This window comes from Antechinus flavipes, chromosome 5 (assembly GCF_016432865.1).
Source record: "Antechinus flavipes isolate AdamAnt ecotype Samford, QLD, Australia chromosome 5, AdamAnt_v2, whole genome shotgun sequence".
In the NCBI taxonomy this organism is placed as follows: Eukaryota; Metazoa; Chordata; class Mammalia; order Dasyuromorphia; family Dasyuridae; genus Antechinus; species Antechinus flavipes.
In genome coordinates this window covers 31,711,902-31,724,461 of record NC_067402.1, presented here as the reverse complement: position 1 = coordinate 31,724,461, position 12,560 = coordinate 31,711,902, and the positions used below count along the sequence as shown (strand labels likewise).

The 12,560-nt window shown below is 41.2% G+C and overlaps 1 protein-coding gene across 1 annotated transcript in view; it reads left to right on the top strand.

Annotated features, from left to right (window-relative positions):
• Positions 1 to 12,560, top strand: part of KAT2B (lysine acetyltransferase 2B) — a 130,660-nt gene that overhangs the window by 98,016 nt on the left and 20,084 nt on the right. Inside the window, exons 11-14 of the mRNA XM_051962338.1 lie at positions 1,662 to 1,787; positions 6,241 to 6,377; positions 9,895 to 10,103; positions 11,237 to 11,363. Coding sequence (XP_051818298.1) covers positions 1,662 to 1,787; positions 6,241 to 6,377; positions 9,895 to 10,103; positions 11,237 to 11,363 — 599 coding nt within the window. The remainder of the gene's footprint in view (positions 1 to 1,661; positions 1,788 to 6,240; positions 6,378 to 9,894; positions 10,104 to 11,236; positions 11,364 to 12,560) is intronic.

The following is a 12,560-nucleotide window of genomic DNA, read 5'->3' as shown; positions in this document are numbered from 1 at the left end:
ATGAGGAGCAGGAGCTGCCCCACTGGGGGCCCAACTGACCAGCTACAGTTGGGCAGTACAGCTTCTTCTCCCTCCCTCCCTTTTTTTCTTCTTCCCTCCCTCCTTCCCTTTTTTCTTCCCTTTCTTCCTTTTTCCCTTTCTCTTTCCCTTCTTCCCTTCTTCCTTGCCTCTTTCCCTTCCTTTCTTCTGTTTCTCTTTGTCCACATAGGGAATATCTTTACATGCAGATGTTCTGCCCAAAGGAATATAAATTTAAACACTAAAACCTAGAAAGATTCCTAGGGGTTTATGGGCTAGGTGTCTTTCTTAAGGATGATGCCTTAAAACTTAATCACTCTGAGTCTCATTGATTCATCAATGACAGATCCCAGCCCCAAACTCACTCATTGTTTGGGGCCTGATGGCTCAGAATGAGTGTTTATAGCAATTCTTTCTGGTTTGGTCAGAAACCTTGAGGGTCTCTCCTTCCTAGACTGATTTTATGTTATTCTTTTTTTTTTTTTGACTAAAGAATAGAGCTCATTCTTTGCCTCATTTTTTACCTAGCCTTAATCACTGAATGGGCACTGCCTCAGTGAGACTGAGATTTGGGAAAGACCTCCACTTAAAACAGCCAAGGAAGGTCTCCCGCTGTATCTGGGGCCATCTCGAGCATCCTGCTCTCTCTTTGGCTGCTGAGCCCAGATGGCTTCGAGGCGACTTTGCACCGCTCTGCATCGTTACTGAGGTCATGGACCTCTTTGAGAAGGAAAATCTCCCAGTATAACCACTTTTCTTTTCCAGGGGACAAAATGGAGGGCTAGGAAGTTCAAGGTGGAATAGGTATAGACTGCCATTCAAGGCCATTCATACTCTGAATATTGGACTGTTTGGGAACATCTCAGCCTCTTGGAAGGGCCTGGTGCCAGTTCCTTTGTTCAGGTTTTGCATTCACAGAAGTGCCATCTTAAAGGGCTCTTTATTGACTCTCTCTAAGAAGAGGAAAATTCTGAGCTAACTTGTGCTGTGTGCTGTTTCTAGCTTCTTTCTGAGAATGTTTCCAGTCCGCTGTTGGAATCCAGATATCCAGATCTTGGATACTAGCAGTAGGACACTGGGCAAGTCCCTTAAGCTTCCCAAGACTCAGTTTCCTCCTTTAAAAAAAAATAATACTATAGAACCTTCCTCATGGGCTCATATGAGGGATTATGTGTAAAGAACTTTGAATACTTCAAATGTCAAAGGACAATTCAAATGTCAGTTATTATTATTATTATCTTGATGATTTTATATATATATATATAAACTTCAGTTAACATTTCAGGCACATTGCTTTTATTAATAAGTTTCAAAGATAACAGTGATATATGAATATTATATCTATGTATGTAAGTATAAATATAAATGTATATGTATTATGCGTGTGTGTGTGTGTGTGTGTGTGTGTGTGCGCGCATTGAAGAAGCAGCTAGGTGACACAGTAGATAGAGCATCAGCTCTGGAGTTAAGAGGACCTGACTTCACATTTGGCCTCTGATACTTTTTAGTGACTCTGGAAAAGTCACTTAACCCCAATCTCCTCTAAAGGAATAAAAGAAAGAAGCCTATGAAACTAATGTGCCTCTGAAAATATTGACTTCAGTTAATGTCTCACTTGAATCTTTTCTTTTCTTCCATTGCAGTCATCAATCCCCCTCCTGTGGCTAGGACTGTGTCGTACAACGGGAGCCCTTCCTCTCTGGAGCAGCCCATTGGAGGAAGCTTGAGTCCTGTTTGTAAAGTCTCTTCTGGACTGGATGGGAACCGAGGTAATCTAGAAGAGGGAGAGTGAGCTGATTTATTCTGGAGTAGGACTTCTTTATCACTTAAATGACCTACTACTACTTTGGTTTTTTAAATTATGACTCTGCTCAGTACAAATCATGACATTCTGTGACTCCAACACCTGACAGAGCAACACTTTTTTCTAGGGCTGAAGGAAAATGGCCCTTTTAGTCATGGGGTTGTACAGTGGGGGAAATGAGAAAGGCTTGAACATGGGTAAGCGTGGCTGCGGTGTCTGGGCTGGGAGGCAGACGATTGAACTTCAACTCCCAGCTTTGGGATTCAGCACAAAGCATTTTCATTTCTTGGCTTTGTTATCTCATCTCTAAAGTGCAGGTGCTGGACTTTTTAAGAGTCCCTCCAGATCTAAATCCTGGGATCCTGTAGATTTATTCTTGTAGTTGTTGTTCAATTGTTTTCACTTGCATCTCTCACTGTGACCCCATTTTGGAGTTTCCTTGGCAGAGATATTGGAATGGTTTGCCCTTTCTTTCTCCAGCTCCTTTTACATATGAGGAAACTGAGGCAGATAGGGTGAAGTGCCCAGGATCACACTGCTAGTAATCCCGCACCAGACTTGAATTCAGATCTTCCTGACTCTAGAAGCACCTACTGTGTGCAGAGCCCTGTTTGACAAGGGAAGATGGAATACAAAGGTGCAGGTGCTGTCACTGCTCCCCTTAAGGAACTAGCAAATCAAGTAGGAGAGAGAGACTGCACGTCAGCCTAATGTGAAGTAGAATTCAATAAGTGCCTAAGAGACATTTGGGGAGGGGGCAAGTGTGGAGGAAGGAAAGAAGACGCGGTCACGGGGGAAATCTTTGTGGCTGGAATTGGGGCCTTGAATGTAGGGATAGGGTTTCATTATATGGGGGATGTGGGGTGGAGAATGTTGCAAGAATGAGGAAATAAGAAAATAAGCCACTTATCCTGAAAAATGAGAGCTGTGGCAGTGAGAATGGTGAGCAGCCCAGCTTGATTAGACAGTGTGTTGTTTTTGCCTACTTATGAAAAGGAACATCCATAATCGAGCTGCAGTGAGTCTGGTGCTGGTCATTGGCAGGAGGAGCTCTTGTCCATGGGAACAGGTAGCAGGGGATGAGGAAGGAGGAAGCCAGCAGTGGCGGGAAGAAATTCCCTTCAACTGGGCAGCCTTTAGCTCTGAAGTTCAAGCAAACTTTTCTTTTCCTTGCTTTCCGAAGCTTCAGCATCTCTCTGGGATCTTTATGCTAAGAGAAAGACTCTTGCATTGTGCATTTCAAGTCCTTCAGTCTGTATCCATCACATGTCTCCAGGCTGATCTCCCCCCTCCCTCTCACACCATCCACCTTGTGGCCAGACTGGCTAGTTGGGATGCTTTTGTTCCTTGAAGTTCAAGAACCACCTCATCACTCCAGTTACTAGTTCTTTCACCCTCACCCCTAGGATTTACACATTTTGGAGACTTTCCTTCCCCTTCCAACAAATTGTAAGCTCTTTGAGGACAGGGATTTAAATAAATTAAAGCCTTGGTTAATTAGAACTTCACATCATAGCAAAAGAAATGTTTTCATGTCACAAGATGGTTTATTTTGGCTTAACTTTTGAAGTAGAGTGGGATCACCAGACCCTTATTTTCCTCATGGCCTTTTGCCCGGAAGGAGTGAATTGCTCCATGTTTGGACGCAGGAAGGCTCTTATGTCTGTGCCCAAACAGCCTCAACAGGTTGTTGTAAACTGCATTGGGAGGAGGCCTTCTTCTGTTTAACTGCTTCTGACAATGAAGGATATTGAGTGCTGTTCTGTTTTTTCTTTTTTAATGTGGAAGTTAATCGTCAATAAACGCAAAGCATTTAACATATGAAAAACAAAAAAGAGGATTGTTGACAATATTTTGATTTTATATATACATATATAATTTTACAAGGTATTAATAAAATTGCCTGCTTGTTTGTAGTTATTTCTGAATTCTGAATTTATTTTTTAAAAAAAGTTTTGTTAATCTTCTCCTTTCCTTTTCTTTTTCTTCCTCCTCCCTCCCTTCTTCCTCCCTTTTCTATTTTCTTCCTTCTTCCTTTCTCCTCCAAATACTGATTGATTTCATTAATTTTTTCCCCAATTAACAAAAATCTTTGTTCCCTCCCTTCCATTTTCCTTCATGGAGTTGAGAGGAGTTGAAAGAATCCCTTAAAACAAATGTGCATAGTCAGGCATATATGCTAAGTTTTAGTCTCTACCCTGAGTCCATCACCTCTCTTTCAGAAGATGGAGGTATAGCTTTTTTTTTCCTCCAGTTGCATTTAAAACAATTTTTCCCCACTTGTTTTTAAGATTCTAGATTCTTTCCCTTCTCCCCATCCACATATGAGGTTATGTAAAACATTTCCATCATCAAAGTCAAGTTGTGAAAGAAAACATAGATCTCGGGTTGTATGGCTTATCGACAGTCCTTTTACATTTTGGCTGGTCATTGCTTTAATTGGCAATTTTTCGGCATTTCACAATGTTGTTACTATTATTTTCCCTATTCAGTTTAGTTCACTCTGCATCAGTTTAGACAAATCTTTATAGATTTTTTCTTTCTAACTATTCCTTTAATCATTTCTTATAGTACAATAATTATATACATTGTAATATAACTACTCCTTCATTGATAGGTACCCAATTGCCATTGCTTCATATTGGAAGTTGACCGAAAAAGAGGCTGACAAATCCTAGCAGGATTAATGATCTTTGGTGGAGCTGTGACTCAGTCCAGTCTTACTGAAAACATTTGGAATGTCGTCCAAAAGCTTGTGCTCTTTAAATCAGTCACATCACTACTAGGTCTATGCTCCAAAGAGATCAGTTGGGAACCCTATACTCCCATGCATTTAAAAAGAAAAATTATTGATGTGCTGCCTGCCTCTAATTTACTCTTCTCCCCTTGAATCCCAAATAGACTCTCCTGTGATGAATTAGCAAATAGTAAAATAATTAAGAAAAGGTCGAGTCAAGAAATGGCAACCTAATCACATAATCTGATGTGATCTTCTCTTTCGGCCTCTTGGTGGGAAGGTTAGTGGGCAGCATGCCCTGGGAAGGCACTAGAAGAGGGTGAGCTCCTCCCTTATTCTAGAAGCTAAACAAGAACCTCAACTTTCCTTTGTATAAACATCAAATAGAAACTTAATCCTCCAAGCTCAAAAGCCTTGTCAACAAAGAGAGTAAGTGACTTTATCTGCACTTGCTTCAAGTAGTCTCTGTCTCAAATTCCTTTTTTAAAAATAGCTTTTGACTGAGCTGTTTTTCCATTGCCCTCCTCCTCTTCCTCCTCCTGCTAGAAAGTCATCCCTTATTGCTTATTTTCCAACATAGAATGGGAAAGAGAGAAGAGTGGGAAAATCTTTTCCTTGTTGGAACTTGTTTATTAAAAGTTTTCCCAATTTAAACACTCCAATGGACTTCATTTCTTTATGCCTTGCATCATAGTATCTGTTTTACTCCCTCTTTGTAGTTGAACTTTAAAAAATAATTCTTATTAAGGATCAGAATCAGATAGTAGATGGAAGGTTGCACTTGTAGTAAGGGAAATATGGATTCTGCTATTGCCTTTGACACTAAAGTTGCCCCGATGTACTGTGGAAAAGATGATGGATTTGGCATCAGAAAATTCAGATTCCAACCTCATCTCTGACTGCCTGTGTGATTTTGGATAAGTCACAGTTTCTTGTCTAAATGGGTAGCATAAACTAGCAATCCTTAAGGTCCTTTCCAGCTCTGAGATCTTGTAGTGGTCATATCACATAATACCTCCAAGTCTCAGTTTCCTTTATTGTAAAATGAGAAAAAGGACCCATGGAACTGTTGGACTAATGTTTATGAAACAGTTTGCAGATTTTAACTGTTATACACATAATATATTTTACTGTTATACATGCTTTCTTGCTCCCTCAAGCTATTCTTCACTGGGCAGTTAGGTAGCAAGAGGTCAAAGTGAATAAAGTACTTGGGGTCAAGAAGACCCAAGTTTAAATCTTGCCTCAGATACTTCTTTGATCTTTGATCCTGGGCAGGTCATTGTATCTTCTCTGGGCCTCAGTTTCTTAATTTGTAAAATAAGAGGGTTAGACTTTATGACTTCCAAGGTCACTTCTGTCTCTGGATCTATGATTCTAAGATCAAGAACATTTCCTTGTCACACAAAAGGATGGGCCTTGGGAGAGGGGGTGGACTCCAAACAGATTCCAAACATCAGTTGTGGGGAGGAAGGGAAGGGAGATTAGTCAGGAAGCTGGTTGAGGAAGAAGTGGGAACTCTTGGCCAAAAAGGATATTAAAAGCTTCTCTGCTTTTCAGTAAGTGAATTATTTCTAAGCTCTTTTAGTGAGGGTCATGGAGAATTACCTGAAGAGATTTCTTCAATTTGTTATGTATTTAAAAAGTGAGCTCTCTTACATTTTGGTATTTGTTCTTGTAGGAGAAAAGAGAAAAATGAACGACCTTCATCCCCTGGAGGAGACCAAGAGACCCAGAGTTGTAGGGGATATTCCCATTGAGTTGATCAATGAAGTCATGTCTACCATTACAGACCCTGCCGCAATGCTGGGACCAGAGGTGAGCATGATGAGTGATTCAGGAAACACGGGCGGCCCCCAGGGGCTCCCATCTCACTTCATCCTGAGCTAGATGGTGTCGACTCGGAGAGATTAATGTGCCATGATGCTGGAGCTTGATTTCAGGCAGGAGAAGAGTTATTTTGCCTGTCCTCTCTCAAATAGAAACTTCATTTGACACGATGAATATATAATCACAGCAAAATGGTGATGAATCTCCTTTTCAGAGTCTGACAGCTGCTAAAGATAAGGAAATACTTAGAGCAAAGCTCTCAATTTAGTTTGTGAAAGAATTCCCCCTTTCTCCCCTTCCCCTCCTTCTCTCTCTCTTTATCTCTCCCTCCATCTCCATATCCAGCTCCTTTCTTCTATCTTCCCTCCCTTCTTCCCTCCTTTTCTCTCTCTGTCTCTCTGTCTCCTTTCCCTTCTCTCTCACTTTGTCTCTCCCTCCATCTTTATATCCAGCTCCCTTTCCTCTATCTTTCCTTCCTTCCTTTCCCTCCATCTCCATGGCCATCTCCCTCTCTCCCTTTTGCTTTTTCTGTTCTCTCTCTATCTCTCCTTCCCTCTTCCCAAGTCAGTCCAGTAATAGATTATTAAATATGTTAAATGTGAAAAATTATTCTCAGGTAACTATTTTAAAAATGTGAGCATAAGAAAATCCTGCCTCAGAACATTAAATTACTGAATGTGCAGATTGCCATCTTGCTACAAGGTCATCTTTTCCCCTTTTCTTAAACTGTGGGGGGTGAAGGGGTAGGATGAGGGGAGCTCTGAATTCTACTGTGCTATTCCTTGGAGAGAAGTAGAATGCCTTGGAGCAAGACCTGAGTACGAAGGGGATAACTCACATTATCATGTTACTTATTTACACACACACACACACACACACACACACACACACACACACACACAAAACTGATAATATTTTATTTAACTTTCTCATCTAGTTAATTAAGTTTCGCAAAATGCTTTACATGTATTATTTCATCAATCCCTACAACATCCCTATTAGGTGGCTGCTACCAATTTATTACTCCCAAATTACTACCCCCAATTTATAGATAAAGAAATTGAATCTCACAGAGGTTACGTTAGTAGATAAGGCAACAAGCAGTTATTAAGCATACTTTCTGTGTGCCAGACACTGTGCTAAACTCTGGGGTTACAGGGAGCTAGAGGGAGATGTTAATGCACAAAAGGTATTGGAAAGTGGGGGAAGGAAGAAAGTATTCACTGAGTGGCAAAGGGAGAGGTAGGTGAAAAATCAAAGAAGCCCCGAAAGTTAGAAGGAGTACCAGGAGGAGAATAATGATTGATCAGCCTCCAAAATGGAGACCCCAAGAAACACTCATCAATGAGAAAAGGGAACCACCATGTTGCGAGGATATTCCAAGCTTCAAGCACTAACTATCAGAGGCAGATCTGGGAACGTGTCAAATTTTAAGTCTTGAGATTCCCTGTCGGCCCCAGGATCTCCTCCGCTGTACTGCTTGACTTTGAACACTGGTCTCATGGTGGGTCAGTGACTGGGCAAACCATTTCTTATTTCTGCTCCTCCAGTGAGCTATAGGGCCAATTAGTTTAAAGGCTCTGACTCCTGGAATGGCTGTCAGGTCGAACGGAGATAACACATATAAAAAGTGGTGTCCACATTTTAACTAGGACTTTCCTTTATCGTTAGATCTGCCAGGCCATTAAGCATGTAAATTTGGGAGGGGGGAAGAATGAAATTATTAAACACTATTGCCATTTGGGAAAAACTGAGTTCATTCAATATTTATTAATTGCCCAGAGAGTTGTAGGCAGCGCTCTTGGCAGACAGGGGAAGGGTCGGGAGTGGGATCAAAAGATAAAGCGAAATCCTGCCATCTGGGGGCTTCTGTTCTATTCTTAACAAAACATTGTGTACCTGATGATGAGATCCAAATTATGCACAAGATCAGTGTGGATAAGAAGTTACAAAGATGGAAAGTTCAGTGATACAAAGTTATCCAAAGCGGAGCAGAGTCCCGATGGTGGGCAGGGTCTGGAAGGGCCTGTGCTGCAGGTGGCTCCCAAGATGAGCTTTGAAAGGAAAGGGGGAATCTAGAAGGAAGGACTGCTTTCCACGACTGCCCACTATATGGACAAAGGAACAGAGGTGGGAGCCAGCTCACCAGGTCTGCCAGGCTGACTAGTGTAGAGAGCACAGCAAGGACTTTGATAGGTAAGAAGGTAGTAGAGAGGGTGGTGACTAGGTATAGAGGCTTTCTTGTGTCATGCTGAGGGTTTGGCATTCCTCCTCAAGATAATAGGGAGCCACTGAGGATGTTTTGTTACCAAAGTGATTATGCCTGAGTAATAGGGAGCCACTGAGGGTGTTTCAGTACCAGAGTGGTTACTCTTGGGTAATAGGGAGCCACTGAGGGTGTTTCAGTACCAAAGTGGTTACTCTTGGGTAATAGGGAGCCACTGAGGGTGTTTCAGTACCAAAGTGGTTACTCTTGGGTAATAGGGAGCCACTCAGGATGTTTTGTTACCAAAGCAGTTAAGTTTGTGTCTTTGAGATGAAATGCTTGCCAAGCGTCAGGGGGTCTTGGACTCTGAGTCGGCTCTCCTGCTGAACACATTGTGGTACTTAGATGAGGAAGAGGAGGGCTGTTGTAGTCTGGAGGCACTGCTTGGCAAAATGAAAAGGTGGCCCTGATTGACCATTAGATTTCCTTTTGATTCTGTCTGTGTTTTTATTGGTAAGCATAAGGTGATATTGGATACTCCAGGGCATTGTCAGCTAGTCGTGTTTGACTTTTCATGACCCTATCTGGGATTTTCTTGGCAGAGACGCCGGAATGGTTTGCCATTTCCTTCTCCGGCTCATTTTAAGAGGTGAGAAAACTGAAACAAACAGGGCTAAGTGACTTATCTACAGTCACAAAAGATAGTAAATGTCTGAGGTCAGACTTGGATTCAGGTTTTCTGACCCCAGGGATGGCCACCCAGGGCAGTAAATAGAATGTCAAACTCAGTAGAATGAACTAGAGAAGGAAATATAAACTATTATCTTTTCCAAGAGTACCCCAAGTGGATCACAAAGATTTGGACATTGGGGCAGCTAGATAGAGCACTGGCCCTGGAGTCAGGAGGACCTGAGTTCAAATCTGGTCTCAGGCACTTAACACTTCCTGGCTATGTGACCCTGGGGAAGTCACTTAACTCCAATTGTCTCAGGAAAAAAAAAAAAAAAAAAACGAAAAACAAAACAAAAAACAGAGTTGGACATGACACAACACCACCACCAAGGACCATTGTATCAAGGCTGGTTCTCTCATTTGTTTCGGCAATTCATATGAAAGACACTGCTCTGTGGGGTCTTTCCCAGCTGCTATTTGTACCTTTGGTTTGGAGAGTCATTGGTCTAGAGCAGAAAAAGCTGTCTTGTAGCTGTCTTCAGAGGCAGGCTTGTAATTTTACAGATTTTTTTTCTTTTTTTCTGTTTTCTTTTTTCATTTCCCTCTCCTTCCTGTCCCTTATCCCAGACCAACTTTCTATCAGCACATTCAGCCCGGGATGAAGCTGCCAGGCTGGAAGAGCGCCGGGGTGTGATAGAATTCCATGTGGTTGGCAACTCTCTGAATCAGAAGCCTAACAAAAAGATCATGATGTGGCTGGTTGGCTTACAAAATGTCTTCTCTCATCAGCTCCCTAGAATGCCCAAAGAGTATATCACACGCCTCGTCTTTGACCCGTAAGTATGTGTGTGTGTGTGCATGTGCTCATCTTAATATTCTCAGAGAAGTGGATTTAGGTTTGATGAAAGCAATGATTTCTTAATGATTCAAGTGAGCACGGAGTGATGGAGGGTGCTGATGGGATTCCTTCTCATTGCATGGCTTCAAGCAAAAGATTATCTCTTTGGGTATGGCTTGGAACATCGGAGTTTGTTAACAAAGTATTTGTTAAGTTAAAAAAAAATTGGCCACTGGATCTCCTCTGGGATCCAATGCATTTGTACATTTCAAAATATTTTGGTAAGGGTTCCACAAACTTCACCAGGATGCCAGAGGGATTTGTAACATCCAAAATAGATTAAGTACTAGATGACATGGTCTTTGAGATCCCTTTCAGTTCTGGATTCTGTGAAGAGATTACAGAGAGTGAGCCTAGGACTTCTGATATTTTAGTATCAATAATGAGAAATTTATTTAATTTTGAAACTTAGTCCCAGGAATGAAACTGACATTTTCCAGGTTGTCCACATTAGTCCTTACGGGGCAATGAGATGGTGCTATTTCTGAGCTCTGTCCTCAGATTTCTTCTGTACCTTAAAAAACCATGTGTGAGTTTTGTTTTTAAACACGTGCAAATGTTCAAAATTAAACAAGTTGCTCATTACTGATATGGAAATATCAGAAATCCAAGGCTTACTCTCACTAGTCCCTTGGTTTTCATAGATTCTCAGAGATGAAATGGACCCCAAAGTCCCTCCAAAGACCTCACCAAGAACTAACTAAGAGAGGAATCCCTCTGAAATTAGCATGGCCTTCTCTTGGATTTCCAACCTACAACTTACAAACTCAAAGCCTTTTTAGCTTGTTGGGACACATTAGTGCCAGCTCTCTATTGGCATTGTCTTTGAGAACCCAGGGTCAGCTTGTTGCTGTGATGAAAGAGTAGCCCTCTTTCTTCACCATAAGAGTCCAGATCAAAATGAGATCTGAATAGAGAGGAACCTGGGAATGTAAGTTCTAAAGTCACCTCAAAATTCTAGATATCCAGTATATGTTGCCTGTTTTCTCCTTGGTCGGTTAATCATGAGCAGCTCAAATACATGTTCCTTTGCAATATAATTAAAATTTGGACCCAATCTGATTCTTTCAGTAAGCACAAGACCCTCGCTCTGATTAAAGATGGCCGTGTGATCGGTGGGATCTGTTTCCGAATGTTCCCATCGCAAGGATTCACAGAGATTGTCTTCTGTGCCGTAACTTCCAATGAGCAAGTCAAGGTAAGCGGCTCCCAAAGGCTTGCTTAGAACCAACACAACACTGTATGGGGAGGGGAGAGAGAGGAAAACCCTAGTCTGTTGGGAACTTCTTGATCTTGTCCAACAGAGGACACAAATAGAGTTTGGGAGTCCTTGAAAGAAATCATGAGTTGCCGCTGCTGTTTTATTTCTCATATAAGAAGTTAGTGTGGTTCAACTTTTTATAACTAGAGGAAGAAAATTCATCATGATATTGGGCATGAAGTTCTGTCATTTTAGAAGCTTCCTATCGTATTTTGGAACTGCAACTAAAATGCCTTTTTCCATTTTGCCCTATTGTGAATTGTTGAAGTTAATGATCCCAAACCAGAGAGCATCCCAGACTGACTTGCTTGTCTTGGTGCATCTTGACTTTTTTTTTTGCTTTTTTGGATGCTTATTTGCTTACCAAATCTCCTTGTTTTTGTGTGAGTGTCTTGAGACTTCCAGTTAAACTTTGTTTTAGAGTTCTCCTTTTTCTTAACCCTGTTTTTAATTAGTGTTCTGAGAAGATCTGAATTCAAATCCCTCCTCTGACTCTTTTTAGCTTTGTGAGCCTAGACAGATCATAACTTGTGTGAGACTCAATTTACTTATCTGTAAAATGAAGATAATAATAGCACTTAAGCCTAAAGTTGTTATGAGGATCAAATGAATTAAGGCGTGTAAAATGCTTTGCAAATCTTCACGAGTTATGTAAATGCTAATTATGATAAAAATAATTATTAATTACAAAGATGAGGAACATCTTGGTAAATATTAAATCCTCACTGAAGGCAGGAGGTCACATCTTGGTTTTATTGTTCATGAGGAGAGAGCCCTAGGAAAAATATTCTCAGGAGATATAAAGAAAATTTTATTATAAGTGCGTATTTTAGCAAGCACCTATCAAGCTCCTTTTGTGTGCTAGGAGTTGTACTAACCACTGAGAATAAAAATACAAAGACTGATATAATCCTTACTTTCCTGAAGCTTACTTTTTAAAGAACTGAATATGAGGAAACTCTTAAATTGTCTAGGTTTCACCAGAGCCCACAAACCAATCCAGAACCATAAATCTCTCAGGTAGACTCTTGTAGACTTCCCCTGGAAGGTCTAGGTCATTTGAATAAGTGATCCCCATTCACCCTGGACCTATTTTGGCCTGTTCATGGGAGCTGTAAGGCGTGTAGCTCCAGT